Consider the following 19,880-nt stretch of genomic DNA (forward strand, 5'->3'; position numbering starts at 1 on the left):
TGTAATTAAATAGATTTTCTGCTAAAAAAAACCAAAACAAAACCCCAGATCCCTCAATCTTGGGCTTGAAGGTTAAGCCATGTAATACAGTGACCATAAAGGCCAAATCTGCTTTGACTTATCCCTTCACAGTTACCCTGAGGAGTTGTGCTGGCCACTCATACATTCTCAGAGAGATGACTAGGTGCTGGTTATGATGGAGATTATGAATGATAGGGGAAGACTTGTCTATCTCAGAGAAAGATGGGAAGGTGGAACTCCACCTTCAAGACCAACACCTTTGTGAAACACAGCCCAAATACCTGTGGTCAGCGTTGTTCTTGTGCTTCCCGCTCCAGAGCCTCCTGCTGACGGCTGATGGGGGAGGAGAGGAGGGTAGAGGAGGGGGAGGAATGGATGGCAGAGGGGGTAAGTTTCTTTTATTCCTGGCTGCTGGTACCCAGTCCTCTTCCCCCTCGTGTTTGAAAGTCCGCCGGGGCTTTGGCAGTGGGTTGATGAAGGGCTTCTTCTCTGGCACCCCCGGCTCTGTGTACACATTCTCCACTGTGCAGTGCTTGGATTTCACATGAGAAGTTCTTATCTCTTCCAGAGTCCCAAAAATTGGCTCACTGATTTCAAGGTCCATGCCAAGAAGCCTTTTGTTGAGCTCAGCCCCACATATGCTCTCATGGCCCTCGGGAGCAGAGTGCCCTTGTGCTGCCTTCTCCTGCAAGCACTGTGGGGAATAGTAAGTACCAGGCAACTGTGGCTGTAGTTCTGCTGAGCCGTCTTTCAAAGCCTGCTCTAGCTTCTTGACCTGACTAAGTACTGAAAGATTCTCTTTCTGGATCTCCCACTTCCCACCCTTCACTTCCTTGCATTTTCCAGGGCTGAACTCCACTTCCTCATCCTTCTGTGCTTCCCCCTTTCGCTCTGCTGCCTGCCCTGTGCCTTTCTGAGTTCCTGCTTTCCGCTCATTCTCTTTGCCTGCCCCTTTGCACTCCAGTTCCCAGTTCACAAGTCTCTTGGCCTCCACCTTCCGAGTCACCAGTGCTTCCCCACTCGTCTTCTCAGGTACACAGGGCATCTTGTGCTCGTCTTTAACTCCTGGTTCATCCTCTCTGCGAGGAGAAGACTGAGTTTCCTTTTTCCCTTCCCATTCCGAAATTTTGTCCTTGATGCTAAAGGACTTATTCCTCAAGCCAATTTTTCCAGGTGACCGTATATTCTGAGTACCTCCTATCTGTCTCCTGATAATTTTATTGTTTTCTTTGACATTCAGATCCACAGATGGGTCACTGATAATCATTTTAGGACTAAGCATGTTCTGCTGAAAGCAGTCTAGCCTTGGATCCAGCATCAAGTTCTCCAAGGCTCCCAGTGGGTTCTTCACCACAGAAGAAACTGGTTCAGCTTCAGGTGTTAATCCCAGGGCAACAGAGGCAACTTCAGAACATCTCTCACTCAAAAATCCACACGAAGGTCTTTCTAATTCCTTCACAGCTGCTGTATTGTTATCTGGAAGCTTGATCCTACATAACAAAGACAAAAAGAGAAGAAACGTTCACCACCATTGCTCACCCTTGGTTAAGTTCATCAGCTCTTCAAGCTTTACTCATGAACCTGATAACAGCAGAGGATGCTCAAACCAAGCACTTGAGAAGGGCTTAGAGGGGAGGATGCTCAGGGAAAGGTCCTTCTAGCCAGAACATAATGCTCTCCTCTCATTACAAATAAGATGGTGTTTGAAATGAAGCTTTGCTCTGCAGCAGCAGTAGGTGGCAAGTGAGAGAGGTCTTTTTTGTACATCAGACGTGCTGATGCCAATGAGAGGTTCACGAACATGCATCTCTGTGTGTGTGTGTGTGCAAAAGTGCAGCAGAGTTTTGGACATCATCAGGCATTGAGCCAAGAAATGCCAAATGGACCACTTGCAAACAGTAGCAAAATTGCCGCTTGTTGAACAGAGGAGAAAACATGACCCAGCTGGCATTCCTCTAGTGCCTGCTCAGAGGATCTCTGTGCATCCATCCAAATGTTCCCCAAACACATACTGATGCACAAAGACTGCACTTTTACCACCATCCCAGGCCACATGTGGGCTTAGGCTCCAATGCACTGAGGCACACTCCCAAAGCCACCAGATTCAACATTCTCAGATTAAACATCTCCACTGTTTGAGTCCAAAGTGCACAAAAAATCCCCAGTATATTTAGTCTAGGGATTTCCCAGTGTGTGATAACACAGTATCAATATTGTGATATTTTATTAATATAGTACAATTCCAGCTGAACGTGCAGTTATTCCAATACAAAATGTTTCTGAACTAAAGCACTTAGCCACATCCTTGAGGTTTGCCTGGGCATGGGAAAGAGCACCAGGACAACTCAAGGTAGTTAGCGGGATGCAAATCCATATCATTAGTCCCATTAGTTCCATTTAATCACAATCCCAACACTGAGATTCCACTAAGGAAATTGCCTCATTCACTTAAAAGTGTCAAGTGTGTCTCTTCCAGAATTTAGCATTCTTGTAAGAGAATCCATGGGGATGCCCGGTGTGCTGGCAGGCCTTGAGCTTTGTCCTGGAGCGAAGCAATGCTGGTAGCCATTGCAGACTCAGTTGTAGTGCAAATTGAGCTCAGGACAGGTTTCTGAGCAGAAATGGGACCTGAGCCAGACCCAGTTCTTCCCCAGCTTCACAGCTATTTAACTCCTGGCTGTCTCAGTGACACCATGCTTTGATTAAGAGCTGGCACCTTGGTCTTTCCTAAGGAGCTGGGTATCACAGCGCCACTGGTGGTTGGACTGCAGAGTAGAAATCAAGGTTGGACACTGGGAAAAGCCTGCAATGGGTGGGGACACTGGGGCTTGTCTGAGGAATCTCCAAGTGTTGATGATTTCAAGTGCAGGCAGGGCAAGCATGGACAGGGATATCATCAGCACAAATGGTCATGCCTTGGGGCAGACCTTTTCTAGCACTGTGAGTCTGGGACATTATAAGTCTGACTGGATGATACAATGCACACCATCACAGCCCGGGATGAGACACTCCATGAGGAGAGAGGGACAGTGCAGAGCAGAGAGAATGTTTCCTTCCTTTGTTTTGCTTTGTGTTAGGGATAATAAACATAAGCAAAGCATCCTGGCACTGAAACATGGAAAAAGCTCTCACCTCTCAATGGACTTGCAGACGGTGCTTCCAGACTTGCTGCTCACATCGGACGCCTTGCTAGCTGTCATCATGTCAGCACACAGCAGGGCAGGAGGTCACCTGCAGACAGACACACAGAAGAAGCATTGCTCTGTGCTCAGCATCCTCTTTTCCTTCTACACAGACACATATATATGCTTCTCCCTGGAATCCAAGAGAGGAGCTGAAGCGAGATATGACAGCTCTGAGGACAACCCAGGTTTGGGTTTCCTCCTCTGTGAAATGGGAAGAGGGGTGATAGCATTACCCCTCAGAAGCTCAGGGAGGAGTTGACAGTTTTTGAGGGCAAAAATTGTCTTTGACTCAGCATCGATTGCTGTACCATGACTTGAATATGGAGCACGTTTTATGAATTCCTTTATTTTTGCCAAAATCTTGGTGGATTTAGATTTTTTTTTCCCCCCTTGCAGAAGACTTAAACAAAAACAATTTTAAAACAACCTGTGTTAAGGCCACATGTCTGAAGTGGTTGCTGTGCACACAATACTGTCACAACATTTGCAGCTTGGGACAGAAAACATTTTAGACTGAGGAGACACTGCACTGCAGCCACGAGTCTTCTCCCTGATGGGTCATGTTAGGCTGCTACTGATTTCATTTCAGAGGACAACTCTTCATGGGGGTAAGATAAATCAGTCACAAAAATGAGTCATTCTGTTTGCCTCTTGATTTCTAGAATTCATGAAGTCACTGTCCTTCTCTTTTGAGTACCATCACTACCCAGCAAATGTAACAGACTCCATCTTCTTTTTATTGAGCTACAGTGTTCTTACTTGTTAAATAAAAAATAGAAAAATTACTCTGTTACTTTGTAGCACCATCTCTCCTCACTTCTCAGGGTACTCTACAGCATGGCAATGACAACAGGCTCACCATCTTGCAGGCAATACTTGGAAAATCTGAAGCCTTTCAGATCTGTCCATGGGGCTGGTCTGACAGAGGCTGCCCCATCATGCCTGGCATTTGACAACAAGACCGGGTGCCTCTTGTCATTAAAAAAAAAAAAAAAAAAAAATCACAGCAGAAGCAGTAAAAAACAAAAGGATCTCTCATTTCCACTGTGTAAGTTTTTGGGCAGAGAAAGGAAAAAAGCAGGGGGTGGGGGGAAATCGGTTTTGTTTGTTCACAGTTTTCTCTCCCTCCCTTTATTCTACACTGGCAACGTTCCTAAGGCAAGGAGTGAACTCTGGGTCAACTCAATGTGTACACACTTGGGGCAGCTCATTGCTAACCATTTAGCAGACTCTCTTTTCCCAGACAATAAACCCCCTTGGCTTCTCTTCCTCATTAGTAACTGGAACAAACACCCACTTCACTTCTAGACACAGAACAGCCTTGCAACACTGTCAGGAATTTTACCAGCCTGAGGAACAAAATCTATTCATCCACCCGTTAACTGTTATGGATTGAAAATAATGAAAAACTAACGATAGTTTGTGGCCCTGGCCAAAGAATGACTCACCCAGGCAGCCAAAGCAGATTCCTGCAAAGCTGCAACAGAGCCTGCTCTGCACTTGGCTTACAACATGCCCAGAGCAGGGATGGTCTGTTCACTCAGCACTCATCTCGTGCCTCGCACAGCGAGGTCAGTGCCCACAGCTCTTTGGCACTGCCTCTAGCAGTGAGGAACACAGCAACACGAGTCAGCACACACACAGCCCCTGTGGCTCTGCTGAAACGTGGAATGATGACTTGGGATGAGCTCTTCATAAGATCACACAATTTCTCCACCAGGAAACTCCATCTCTCGGCCTTTTCCAGCAGCCCCCTAACAAACACTACCTTTAAAAGAAACATCTGGGTACGAGCAAATATGTGCTGGTGCTCAGCACAGTCACATACCTGACTCTTCCTGCAGGAGAGGCCAAAAAGAAGATAATACAGAATAAGAGGTGCATTCGTTTCTTCATTTTTAGTGGATAGGATAGACCCCATTGGTGAGCAGAAGCAAGCCATGAGGCAGCTGCTGAGTGCTGCAAGAGTCTCCTGTGAAAGGAGCACCACCGCAATCAGCAGAACTTGGAACCAAGGCCAGAGGGACATTTGTCCCCTCCAGGCACCACATGTGGCAGGAGTAACCAAAGCAACATATTTGCACTAGACAGATTAAAGAATGGTCCAGGAGCTTCCAAAGCTGTGACAACATCCAGGTACCTACAGACACACCCACCACTTAGGGAACTAAAGTCATCCCTAGGAAATACACAGATGCTGTGTCTTCACAAGGCACACATGGTGTTCTCAGCATCACCTAGGGGATTATTGCAGCACATTAACTGGTTCTGCTCAAAAGAGTAAATATTTATCCAAACACACCAGAAGTCATGAGGGGAAAAAAAATCTGGAATAAAAGAGCAGAAAATAATAAGGTACCTCCCAATCACTCTAACAGTCAGATAATTTGCTTGGGGCTAATCCCAAAAACAAATGAGCTTCAAAGGTAATGGGATCATCTCTCAGGTTAATAAGGTCACCAGAAAGGACTTGTAGGCCTGACCCAGAGGCACTGCCAACACCTCACCAGAGGAAGCTGGGATGGCAGTGACAGAAAATTGCCTCCAGTAGATAGAGAAGATCTACTTTTTGTTTTCCAAGGTTTGGCTGCACAAGGCACCCAGAGCTACCGTGATAGTTCACTGCAAAGGGCAAGGGGAACTCTTGTTCCTCTGGACTCCCCACATCTCTGCTATGATCAGCTACACACCACCCTGACTGTGTGCTGGCTCAGGCTCTCTGTAGCACCTCTGTAGCACCTCTGTGACCTGCTATAGCTCACTAGGAGTTTCTGACAAAGCAGTACATGGAAGGGGTCCAACATGCACACGATCTGGTACAAGGGAGGTGATGAGGTTATGAGGACAGGAGAGAAAGGTGGAGGAAAGTGGGGAAAGAGCACAAGGGAGTGCATGTAGGGATGGGGAAGGGAGACCTACCAGAGGCTGAGAAGTATTATCTGAAATGCTTTGCTTTCCTGACTCATATGCAACGTGACCAGGGCCCTACCAACTGCCTAGAAGAAACAAGCAGGGCTGAGTTCATTTGGCAGGCAACCCAAAAAGGACACACATCAAACTGGTACTTCTTGACCGATTGCTGCTTTCTCTAAAAGCCACACAAAAACTTTCTACCTGCAATGGGAGGCACGGCCCCACAGCAACCCCCAGCCTGGGGCCACTGCTCCTGGCACATATATCCTGGAGCAGGATATAAAGGCCATAAAAGGGGAGAGAAGATACTGAGCCCCATTTGGAGAACCTTGCCACTGCAATTTATTAAGTAATCCCTGCCATTGTTTGGGGGAACAAAGCAGTCATCTGATAGCATTTCAAAATTAAACTGAGAAAGGAAGGACAGGGAAGGAGGCGGGAGGAAAGAGGGAGGGGAGGGAGCTCTCAAACCTGTTGGCCAGACCCTGGGAAGGATGTGAAGTCTCCCAGCAGAAGCCTCTCGGCGTATCTCTCACACGCACCCGGCCTCACAATTCCCAGGGCCATGTGATAGGGGCTTCCTGCTACCAAGTGAAGTGAGACCTACCCTGACCTCTCTCTTCCAAACAGAGTTCCTGCCTGCTTTGTGTTCGCAAAGAGGCGTTTGTTTACTGATCTATCACTGGCATGCAGGAAACAGCCTTGACATGAGCTGTAATCATCTGTCTCCAGCAATAGCTGTTTGGCTTTCTTCTAATTTAAGTTTTCCTCCCCCCCCCCCCCTTCCCCAGTGCCCTCTTCCCCACTTCCGATCAAAACGCTTTTGGAGTACGCACATCTGGTTCGGGGCACTCACTAGATACTACGAGATGCTTCCAAAGGAACTGGTGAACAAAAAAGAGGCACGGTCCCACCCCCAAAGGGCAGACAAACAAAAAAGAGGCACGGTCCCACCCCCAAAGGGCAGACAAGTCTTTCACAGGAATACCCTCAGGGAGAGGAACACGCCAGCTTTGCCCACTGCATTTGGTGCAGCCACCGGACGATGACAAAAGCTAGAGAAGCACCAAGCACACTGTAGTCTGTATCATCAGAAATGTACACAGCCAGCACACAGGTCACATCTGGAGTCTTGCCTCCAAGAAGACCAGGCAGTGATGGCAGTAAGCCTCCCACGCCTCCCTTCTTTGCCATTTTGTTTGTGGGGAATAAACCAAACATACCTCAAAGAACCCTGCGGTTTGGGGACGGGTATTACCATTGCTGCGTGCTGGAGGCCATATCTCAAGGTTTCCTTTGCTCTGTTTACTCTGCACCTCTCATAAAAATTGGATCCAGCTCCATAATTGGATACTAGCCACACTGCTGATGCATATAAACAGTAAGGCTTCACAGCACCAGGAGCGACCTGCAGCTGGTCAAACTCTCCTCCAAGAAGAAAGACAACCCGCTGTGTTTCTCCTTGTTGCCCACAGAAACTGTCTCTCCAGTTACTTTAATGAGTAACTCCAAGCAGCCAGACAAAGCCTAAAAGTAACACCATTCTGCTCCAGAGCTTTACACAACAAAGGATGCAACATACAGACAGCAACAAGGAGACAACAATATATAACATATATATATATAAAGAACAGGAAGGATGCCAAGAAGACAAAACACTAACAGGAAAAACATGAGTAAGGGGAAGCCAACAGTTAAAGCCTTCAAGGCTCCCTCCCCCAGCCCTTGCTCTGTTTTAGAGCCTGTTTTCCTTTGGGGGAAGAAGCAGGCATGAGGATGCGTGCTTGTGCTCACACACACACAGAAGCCATTGCGTGGGCCCCTGCGCACAGCCCCAGCACCAGGCAGCATCCCTGTTCCCAGCACAAACAGCTGCCCTGGCAGCAGTGTAACCTCAGGGAGCGAGCCCCTGCAGAGCAGGGAGGACACCAGCCAAGCAGGAACACAGCTAGAGCTGAGAAGGGCAACAGGACCCAAGAGCAGACTCCCTTGGTGAAACAAGATGCTTACAGTGGGGGAGTCACTGACTCGAGGTGCCCAACGCCAACCCAGCAGCAAGGCAAGGATTTTCCCAAACTTGAGCTCAGGGTGTTTGACCCAAAGCTCCACAACACGTGCCATGAGCCTTCCCTTGCTGACAGCAGCAACAGTTTCTTCTCACAGGACTTTTATGAAGTCCACTTCTTTCCTCTCCCAGTCAGCCCTGCAGATGAGTGTACCCCACGGTCTGGGAGGATGGGCCACCTCCCCAGCTGCAGAGCTTCTCAGTGCACCCAGTGAAAGCATGATTCAGCTTACTCATGAGAAAAAACTTTTTTACCAAGAGAGTGACCGAGAGACTAGAGAGGTTGTGGAGGCTCTGTCCTTGGAGATACCCAAAATCCAACTGGACAATGTCCTGAGCAAGCTGCTCTACGTGACCACACACTGACCATAGGGCTGTACTTTGCTATCTCCAGAGGTACCTTCCCACTTCAGTTACTTTGACATCCTGTGCTGGGCACTGTTAGTTTAGGACAAGGTGGCCTCTTTGCACACACCAATTGTCCTGGCCATGCCAGTCTCCTGTAGGCTGAGACTGAAGACACTAACAGCAGGATTGTTCAGTTCATCACACTTATAATGGTATCCTAATTGTAGACAATCAGGCCCAAATTATTCGTTAAAAGAAAAAAAAGCAGGATAAAATGATGCAAACATATCCATAACGGACCAGTGACTGGGAAGTGACATGCTCCTACAGTATCTTTTACAGTCAGATCCCACACAGCCTCCTACTCCCCTCACCCCACTCTGTCCTAACTTTTCCCTTTGATCTATCATGTCTTACATCACGGAGCTTACAAGGGGGTCAGGAGAATCCCACGTGTCAAAACAAACTGTATTTTCAAAAACCCCGAGTGGAACCGATGTGCCACAACCTCTCTCTTTGTGCACACAGCCCATGTCAGAGGAACAACGCTGCAATGCCAGGAATGCAGAAACCCAGTGCCAGCAGTGCTCAGCCTGCGTGCAGAAAAGCTGTGCTGTGTGTTATGACATGTCTTTAATTTTATGATATAATTTGGTCTACTGACCTTCTCCCTCTCTAAGCACACAGAACAAACCCTGCCTGCTTATATGTCACTAACTTGATTTAAAGGATTACTATGGTTAAAGGGACTGCCCTGCTCCACCCTTGGCTGCCAGCAAGGTGGTCTCAACCCTGCCCTTGGTAAAGGACATGCCTGATCACATCTGATGGTTGCCATTGACTAAGGGTGTGCCTACTTTTTTCCTCTCTTTTTGCTCTTGCTTTATATCAGCTCCAATGTGTGTAAAGCCCTTTCAAGCTAGGATGGGCTTGCAACCTGCCTGGTTCAACTCGCTAAACCTGCAAAGAAGTAAAAGGGAAGAAAGGCAAAAAGTTTTCTGCTCAGACAGAGGGGAATCTGAATCACCTGTCACAAAAAACCTGAAGAGCACTGAAGCACATGGAAGGAATCATAGCATGGTTTGAGTCAAAAGGGACCTTAAAGATCATTTCCAGCCCGTCTGCCAGGGCTGGAAACAAGGCTCTGCTTGGAAAGAAGCTAACCCTCAGCAATGAGAAGAGGGGAGCCAGCAGGACCTGCTGGGGGCAATATTGGAGGGGTCACCCTGGGTCTCAATTGCATCCCTAGGCTACTTCTGTTCTCTAGTAAAGCAGATGGACCCTCGAGAAACTACTCGCACCTCTTGTCCATTACTTCCATCCACCACCCATTTGCTGAAGGTTGTAGGTCAAGCTCCACAGGGATATCACCAGCATCACCTACCTGGCACAGGGAGCTGGAAGAACAGCACATAGGGGACCAAGGTAACTACTGAACATTTTAGCTGTAAAAAATTCTGCTGTCCATGTGCCAGCTGAAAGTTTCTTCCCACAGAGCCTTGGAAAAGTTAAGGTAGAGATGACACAGGAGTGGCAGAGGACAAATTTTGGATCCAAACAGCACTTCTGTTTCAAAGCATAAGATTAGTCTTCACAAAAGAAAAGCCTGATGTACTTTCTAGCACAGGGGAAGCAGCAACAATTTTCTCCCCAGCTTCACCCTTTGAAACAGCTGAAACATTTTGGTTGAAGGCTTTCAAAAAGTAATTCAGCCAGAGCCACTGCTCAGCATGGAAATCTGCAGACTGAAACAAAAATAAAATTTTGACCTGGAGACAGTAATTGAAAACAGGGTCTCACAATGTGAATTGTCTTCTGTTAAAGGTGGGGCTCGTTGCACCCACTGTTATTAAGCTTGTCCCACACTTCCCATTGTCTTACTTTCCCTTTGTTCCTCCCTCTAAACACATAACAAACAGAAAAAAACATCTCAAAGGGTATTTGACATCCCTTTAGTTTCCTTCAGGCAGACACACCCTCAGCTGGAAAACACAGCATTTCCAGGGTTGGGGGTGGGATGTTACATGACCCTGTCAAACAGAACAGCAACACTCTTTTTCTAATTCAGTGTTTCCAAGCACAGATCTAATCCTGCATGTATAGATGTATTTTTATGTATATACATGTATATATGCTATGCGTTCTGGTGGCAAGTATGGTTTGTATTACTGCTTTACAGACACGATGAGTCTTCACTTCTGCAGGTAGCTTAACAAACAGTAAGAAAAAATTCACATGGAAAGGAAGAGAATGATTCAGTATTTTCCAATCTGCTTGCTAAAATGAAGTCTAATTGCAGTGTTTAGAGGAATTACGTGTTTCAGGCAATGTTTTCCACAAGAAAGTCATGAACAAAAGATTTAAAAAAAAAAGAAATTATAGATGAGGAAACCGAGACCCTGAGAGGTGAAAGCAGGAGCAGAGGACATCAACAGCCCTTCTGTGATGGTTCTTAGCATTACTAGATCATCTTGCGTTTTAGATCTTGTGTTAGCGCATGTGTGCACACACGGGGTTGTTCATCCCCTTTCAAGGTGGGATAATATTTACTTTTGCTTTGCAGCCTAATAAATGGAAACTTAGTTACTTGAAGTCAAGGCTGAAGAAGACATTATTGCTGAAGCCTTGCTTGCTGATTACATCAGTGGAGACAGCGATTCATGCCTGTTTTCCTTGGCTTTGAAACTACCCACAGAGAAGACTGTAGTCAATATGGAATAAAACAAAGGAAATAGGGACCAGATTTACACGAGCACACATCTGCCAGCAGAATTGTCTATCAGCCACATGGAGAGACGGGATTCCAGCAGATGCAGTGCAACTGGCTTCAGTCCCCAGCAAAGTCAAAACTAAATTGGTAAATACTCATTTCTACTATTGTAGCTAACTGACGTAGGTACTTTTTCTCCTTTGATAGGAATGCTGAGTTACAAACATACCAGTCCTACTACAACAGTAAATCCCTTCTAATGTAAAAAGAATTGGAAAGAATTCAGAGTTATTATGCTTGTAAGAAAACCAAACATTTGACAGCATAGGAAACAACCTGCCACTAAAAAATAGTGTTCAGCTCATGAACCACACTGGAATTCATTTTCTATGTGGTGAGATAACCTCTGCTATTCTAATAAACAGGACCCAAAGAGGTCCCTTCAAGGAGCAAAGTACTTCCTGGCAGGAAGACAAATTGTCTCACATTCAGAAAGGAAATGAAGAACCTCAACTTCTTCCAAAATAAGTTATCAGCGGGGAGGCAAATGAAGCCTCAGCAAATCTCTCCTTCGATGGCCTTCACCCTGTGCAGGATGCTGACTCCTGCCCCTCCTGATCAGGATTTAGCACACAGTTTCCTGAAGTGTCCATCACCACAACCTTGGGGCACCATCTGCATGCTCCAAGAGACCTTCCTGTACCAGCTCCAAGTCCATGACCCACCACTACAGTCTGTCTCTATTAAGCATCACCTTCTGAGCTCAAGCAAAAGTCACCTGTAGATTTCTTTCTGATTCAGGAGACCCCACTTCCCTCTGTCTTGTTCAACCTCCTCTTTCCTCTCCCCTCACTCTCCCCCGTATCACAAAGGCAGAATCTGTTTATCGCAGGTCTTATTATTTATGGAAATCTTTCAGCCGCAGCACAGCACACCATCCCCTCGCTCAACCTTCCTCAGCAGAGAGCAGGGCCAGGCAGCACGTGAGCCGCCAAAGATTTAGCCATTGTGAGGAGGAAACCCACACAGCTCCAAAGAAGAAAAAAACCTCTGCAAAGAGGGCTTGCATTTATTTATTTTTCCAGGAGGAAAGCTGGTCCCTGTGGGTGTGTGCGTGCATGTGTGCGTGTGTCAGGACAAGAGGAAAAAGGACAGTGGAGCGGAGCTGCCAGGAAACAGTCGGCCATCTGCCCGTGCGGAGAGCAGTTTTTCCTTTTCTTTTGTACTGAGAGGAACGTAGCTGAGAGCCGCCATCCGCCCGTGCTGGGAGGAAATCTGAGCGCCTCTGCTTTGCCAGGGAGAGGAAGCGTGGGGGAGGGAGCCAGCCCGGTCCATGTGGTTAAGCGGTCACTGCACTCACGGCCAATAAAAGCGGGGAAAAAAGCCCTACCGAAACCCCCAAATCCTAAGGAAAAATCTCTCTTCCTCCTCCACCCTTTCACATGCGGTTTGATACTTTCTCCCTCCCAGGGTGATCCCGAGCACAGGAACTGCTGCAGTGGCTCAGCAGAGGAGGGTGTCAGGAGGGCAATGGCCTGGGGAAACAAGCACAGGGGTTTCCCCCTGTGCTGACAGTGGCACCCCGGGCGAGAAAGCAACAAAGACAGAAGATCAACTCACATCAACGTGTTGCTAGTCCGCCCATGCCCTGTCCATAGCCAGGAATTTAACAACCTGAGCACAAAACATGAGGAAGGACTCTTTGCTCCTTAAAGGCTCCTCAACCCCACCGGACAAGAGCAGAGCATGAGGAGCAAGTCTGTTGCTCATAAACCATCTATATGCATTCTCCCCATGGGCTTCAGTACAGCTTCTGACCATAAAACTATGTAACAGAGGAGGAAAAAAGATTTAATCTCCTGGTACTGTCAGGCAAAATTGCTGGCAAGACATCAGGATGGCTTGATGACACATTCTTCTGCCACTTTTGTGGTAGAAAAGCCCCAGGGAAGTAAATAAATAAAACAGAAAAGAGTAAAATTTTCAAAAGTGACTACACGACTTTGAAGCCTAAAACCCATTTTCACAACCAAGGATCAGATTTTTTTTAAACAAACATTCCTACTAGGCTTGCAGTTATACTTGCAATTCCATCTCCTTATTTTAACTCCCAAATAAGTCCCAGCTTTGACTGAACTAGCTCTGTACTGTATTCATGTGGCACTTAGGGACATGATCTAGTGTGGACTTGGCCCTGTTAGGTTAATGGTTGTACTCCATGATCTTAGGGGTCTCTGCCAACCTAAATGATTCTATAGCTATAAAAGCAGCTAACATATTCAAGGAACTGTAAGCACACATTCATTTTTTACTGATTGAAACAGGAGACATGTCTAGGTATGGCTGGGAAAATTGAGAGAATATCTCTCTGCACCTTCCTGCACCTACATACCTTGCAAACTCTGCTCCTTACCAGGTGCCAGATCCAGCTCCACAGAGTTGGCAGAACTTGCTAATGTGGGAGACGTCTGAGAAAACAGCCCACAGTGCTGAAGAAGGCACTTCCAGAAGAACTGATTCATCTAGACATGGTCTAAAGAGCTTCCTCATATCTGGCAGCCCGGAAGACAGACAGACACAGTTGACCCTCTGCACCTGAGCGTGTCCAAGTCAGACCTGAACTGACACCTATGCACCCAGTCCTTTTTCAGAAACATAACTCAGGTTTACACATTCTGTTGTGACTTTTTAATCACTCTGCTTCTCATAAAAACAAAACCACTGGTGTAGCATAATGTGTGACCTGAAGCAAATTCCTTGGCTGTTTCTCTCTTGGTGGGACGAGAGACAAGATGAGAGACAACATAGAGAGTTGATATGAGGAAAAATTTTTTTTCACTATGAGGATAATAGAGCTCTGGAACAGCCCTGCTATCTCCATCACTAGAGGTTTTTTCAAGACCCACCTAAAGCCCTGAGCAAACTGGTCTGAGCTCAGACCTGAACCTCTTTGAGAAGGAGGCTGAATAGAAGCCTCCTGCAAAATCCCTCCCAGCCTGGATTAACCTATGGTAACATATCATTAATTACTGTAAAAGTGAGTAATCACTCTCATTTTCTCTGTGGAAAACAAACAAAAAAATCCCTTTCGAAACACTATTACTAGACATTTTCCTCCCCAAGTGATATTTTTTTGCCTTTCTCCAACTGATCAGCAAGGAAGCAGTAAAAACAAGATATATAATTATGCTATCCCTAACACATTTCCATCATCTTTTGTCCATAATAATTCTGTAGTGCCTAACAAACTTCAACAGCTCAATGGAAGCTATTAGTGGGGCCATGAATCCACAAGTAAGGCCGCCTTGGCAAATACTGATGAGTGCTGTAAATTTTCACTATTAGAAAAGGAAAATATTTTCTTCCCAAATTCATTCAACTTTCAGAGAGATCAAGGTAAATTTTTTTTTTTTAATTTTTTTTCACAACTAACTTAAAAAAACCTCAAACAAACCAAACCAACCAACCAGCCAACTACAAAACAAAAATGAGAAATACTGAAAGCATTTATTTGGGAGATTTGTTTTTTCCTTTTGCTGAAGTGTTCCCTTGAGCTTCTCATGGTAGAAGACCTAGAAACTGGAGAGTTATCAAACAAGCACATATTGTTCACTGCTCTCTTCCAAGGGATGTGCTAAAGCCAATACATACATAAAGGCTTTAATTTCCATTGTTTACTTTGTTTTATACACATCACACTGTTTGATAATGGAGAAAAAGCAGAGCACCCATGTACAATTGTCCCCATCAAGCCCTTATCTCACAACTGAAGCAGAGCTATTTGTACACAAGCTTCCAACCCAGAGAACGTGCATCCAAGTTTTGTATTCCAGGGTAACCACAAGGGCATACTCCACCCAAGATGTTTGGATGTTATCCTGGACTGGGCCCCGATACTGTTTATTGTGCACAGGAAAAACTCATTACTACAAAGCCGCCAGCACTGACTGCATTTCACAAGGGCACATTTTACAGGACCCAGAACAAAGTATCAAAGTAGGAGTCTTCTGGAGTTACACCCTTTGTGAAAGCCCTGTCCCCAAACTATTCAATAAACATCAGCCCCTTTCATCTTAAATGCTCATAAACATGTTGTTTCCAGCCCAATGCGAGGAGAAATCCTAGCTGCACTGAAGGTACTGATGTGACTGCAGTGTTTATGGTGTGGCTTGCACCTCACCCACCACCCTCCTCATTTCTGCTCATCCCCAACACAGGTCTACTTACAGAGACACAAGCAGAGCCCTCCCTGCTCAAGTCCATAAAACCTTCCTGGATGGGACACATCTTACAGGCTCTCACGCGATGTTAAAAGAATAAAAAGGTTTCCTGCAGGGTGAGACATGAGGTCTCCCACAGCAGAGACCAGCACTAGGAGACAGGTGATCTACCTGGTACAACACCCTGATGATATGCAGGTTCCTCTGTGAAATTCCCATCCCCTCTGTCCCAAAAGCATCAGCATTACACACTCAGCTTTAAAGGTCTCGCTCAGGAAAGAGGCTGTCAATAAATGTTTGGGGGTTTATTTCTCCTCGTAAAAGATGGTGATTTTAGCAAATGCACATGTTTAAATACCTTACGAACAGGACAGTTAGATCCCAGAATGCTTTGGGTAAGAAGGGACCTTAAAGAGCATCTAGTTCCACAACCCCTGCCATGGGCAGGGACACCTTTCACTAGACCAGGTTGCTCAAAGTACTATCCAACCTGACCTTGAACACTTCCAGGGAAGGTGCATCCACAACTTCTCTGGGCAATCTGTTCCAGTGCCTCACCAACCTCAGAGTAAAGAATTTCTTCCTAATATCCAATATAAGTCTCCTCTCTGTTAGATTATATTTTTTTTAGATATTCCTCACCAGAACCACATTCTTTATGCCAAGGTAGAAGCTGCACTGTGTTGCTTCAGTTATCCATAGCTGAGCACAATGGATCTTTTGATAACAACTACATTTTCCTTACTGAAAAGAGAATGTCTACAGACATAACTGGCAAACTAAACCTAAACTTGATCATTTAGGGGGAAATTCCCTAAACGTTTTCTTCAATTAGGAGAGGTACGAGAAGAGCTTATGTAATGCTATACTTGATCTGTTTCTTGGTTGGTAAGAAAAATGTTTGGCATTCAAATAGGCATTCTTCTTCCCATCTCTTCTGCATGTAATAACTCAAACATTCAGACTGGATAGCATCTACTTAATAAAAATCTGTCATCCACTTCTCCAAGGGGGTTTACTGCACTCATATTGAAAAGAAAAGTAAGACGGGAGAAACGTCAGCCTTGGAAATAGGTTAGCAAGAAGGTGTCTTTGCTTATATGTCTTCCTAAGCAAAAATATTTTAGAGATGCATAGTGTTTGTAAATACTGTCATCATATAAAACTAATAAATCACTCTTCTTTACTTTTCTCAAAACGAATCTGACTTTTCATGACAGGAAAAAAACAATGATTAAGAAATCTGTCCTATCTCAGGTCATATGTTTGTCAAGACTGACTTTTCCAAATACCATACACTGAGACAAGAGTAAGCAGCTTATATGTTAAGTATACTCCCAGGTACCTCACATTAACATAATTTTCTATGCAGGAACTAAACTGGAACTGTGGTCTGACCCATCTTAGCTAACTCTTGATGTTCCCATGTGAGCTACTCGCAAGAGGTGATGTGTGCTCTAAAAGCATTCTCTATTCCTGAGGTAGGTACCTCACAAACTCTGAACCATACTGTAAGAGTGCCTGTTTCTCTTACCTCACCAGAAACGGACCAGAAACTTATCTGGGCAAGATGCACTCATGTACTGAAATACAGCTGCATGGCCTCAGCAATGCAATTTGCATAAATCACAAACAGGGTTGAGTGTTCCTGGACGAGTAAATTACTTACGGTTTCTGATTAACTGAAATAATTTTTGCCAAATTCAATCTAAATTCAGTATGCCAAAGCTTACAAGAGTCAGATTCTTTATTGTGACATTATTACCTACCAAAATTTAGCTAGACTCTGTGTGTGTGTGCTAAACCTTCCCTTCACAGGGAGTTGAAACACTTTGTTTAGTGTTTACACATACTTTTTGAAGGTAAAAATAGAGGGAAGGGAAGAGGTGGGGCTACCCTCCATGCCACCTTTCCCCAAATAGTTCTTTATACATTTTTTTTTTTATTCAACCACAAAACTGAAAAAGCAATACCACAAAATTGCCTCCAAAGCACCAAAAAGCCCCAAACCTCATTTCCAGGTCACTGCCCAGCTAGAGTTAATGGAGCAGTGACAGCGATACCATCTTGTTCTTTTGGTGATCTCACCCACATACACCTCACTGCTTCATCACTGTCACCAAGTCATGCTGACTCTGTGAAACAACTGCTTAAGAAAAGGTGCATTACACAATCTTCTGCTTAATTCTGTATTCAAGGATTTTGTGGCAAATCATACCCAAATCTCATCTATTGCAAAACATTGTTTACGAGTTAAAAAAAAAAAAAAAATATGTTACACATGCAACAGAGATAATGAAACAGCAGACCTTCTGAAGAGCTCAGGAAAAAAAGAACAGGGTGGTGATTACCTGTTTCCAGGCCTTTTTGAAAATTTCTTTTTACTTAAAAAAGAAAGAAAAATCAATGTAATCCAAGCTCAGGCTTGATTTTTCAAAGCAGATCTTTCCCAGAAGCCTGAAGTAAAAACAAAACACACCTTATGGCTTTCTACAGCTTCCTGAGGAGAGGAAGTGGAGAGGGAAGTGTTCAGCTCTTCTCCCTGGTACCCTGTGATAGGATGCATGGGGATGGTTTAAAGCGGCAGCAGAGGAGGTTCAGACTGGACATTTGGAAGCACTTCTTTACCAAGAGAGTGGTCAAACACTGGAACAGACTTCCTGGAGAGGTGGTCCATGTCCCATATCTGTCAGTGTTTAAGAGGCATCTGGGCAATGCCCTTAATAAGAGGCTTTAACTTCTGGTCAGCCCTGAAGTGGTCAGGCAGCTGGACCAGATGATCACTGTAGGTTCCTTCCAACTGAAATAGTCTAGTCTATTCATAGTAATGATAATGAAATTTTTAAGGAAGGCTGCCTTGAGCACGAATGACCAGAGGGACCGAGATTGACATATGTGAATATTCTGGTTTGAAGGACAGAAAAGCTACAATTTGTATTCCTGCAGTGGTTGCTGGTCAGCTGAAGTCCTTCACTGCTCTGACACGCCAAGTTTCTGATAATATTTCCAGATTGCTTCAGATCAGAAAAGTAATTTTACCACATGCAAGCAAGCGTTAAACAAGGGGAACATGAAGCAACATATTACACGTTAGAATAAGTTATTAAGAAAAGCCCAAACAACCAAAAACCCACCTCATCAAATTCTGACAACATTTTATGAAATTTTGCCTTTTAGAGTTGATCCTGTTTTTCCTTGAAACATACCCAAAGTTGTCTTTTTCTGGCTAGTGGAGGAATTTTGGAATTTAACAGGTGAAACCTTGGTTTCCCACTGAATTTGTGTAACATAAATCACTCCACAAGGAAAGTTTCCTACTGTGCAAACAAGAGAATACTGATGGGGCAAGGTTTAGCACAGATTGAGCAGCAATAGCTGTCAGTATCCTCCACCATCACAAGTAAAGGATTGTTGTATGTGAGAGGTGACACCATGGCAAAGCTTCAACTTGAAGTCACTCACAAGTAATCTCCAGGGACAGAGACAGAAATCCAATGCAGAAACAGTTACCATGTGTTGGTTTCCCAGTAGGAAACCTCTCAGGCCTCTCTGAGTTTGACAAAGCTGAGAAATGGCAGCCAGCTAGATCAGGGCTTCTTACATCATCTGGAAAAAGCTCAATATCTTACACATTTCTTTACAGTAACAAACTGTCTTGTAGAATTTGACCAGGGATTGCTGCACATGCAGCCTATCATGTCAAGGCAGGGAAAACCAGAGTCTCAGTTACCAGATCCCAAGCTCCCTGAACTCAAGACAAAAGTTCCCATGGATCAGTTGAGTGCAGAGGATGCTCCAGGGTCTGATTTTGGCCAGATGTTGATTTTTAAAGCGCTACATGTGCAGGTGCAGACATCCTTCTCAGTTTTAGTATGGGGCATTTACTTCTCCTTGCTACTAAGCCACTCTGAGCTCTGGATAACCCAAGACTCAACTCTTACCTAAAAAACCCTGTGAAGGTAATGTTCACAGTATGCTTTGCAGCTGAAACATACTTTTTTATGTGGAAAATATATACATCTTCTGCAGGGGCTTACAGTTTTTATGGAGAAGGCTCCAATAGTCTGAAAAGTCTCTGGGAGCTCTTTTTTAATTTAGCAATGTGGTGTGTTGGCTGACACTGGCAAGCAAACTCATATTTATGAAGTGTCCTCTCAGTGCCCTGTGAAATTTGCCATTTCCCTCCATGACAGTCAGTGCTATCTATCATGAGAACATAATCCCCTAGGACAGGAGACCTGAGCCCCTTTGCTGCTCTCCTCTGCAAACAGATGTGTGCACGTTCCCCAGCTCTGAAAGTCACAGCCAGCTTTTGGCAAAGAACTACAGCAGCTGCACATCTGCAGAGGGGAAAAGCTTTCAGCAAAAAATACAGAGGGGGATCTCATCCTCCCCCCGCCTGCAAAGCAAGCTCAGCA

General features: G+C 45.1%; 1 protein-coding gene across 1 annotated transcript in view; it reads right to left on the reverse strand.

Annotated features, from left to right (window-relative positions):
* DENND2A (DENN domain containing 2A) overlaps positions 1 to 19,880 on the reverse strand; it is a 57,608-nt gene that overhangs the window by 31,197 nt on the left and 6,531 nt on the right. The window contains 2 exon segments of the mRNA XM_032689027.1: positions 303 to 1,511; positions 3,154 to 3,252. Coding sequence (XP_032544918.1) covers positions 303 to 1,511; positions 3,154 to 3,224 — 1,280 coding nt within the window. The 5' untranslated portion in view covers positions 3,225 to 3,252.

The sequence above is a fragment of the Chiroxiphia lanceolata genome, chromosome 5 (genome assembly GCF_009829145.1).
Source record: "Chiroxiphia lanceolata isolate bChiLan1 chromosome 5, bChiLan1.pri, whole genome shotgun sequence".
NCBI lineage: Eukaryota > Metazoa > Chordata > Aves > Passeriformes > Pipridae > Chiroxiphia > Chiroxiphia lanceolata.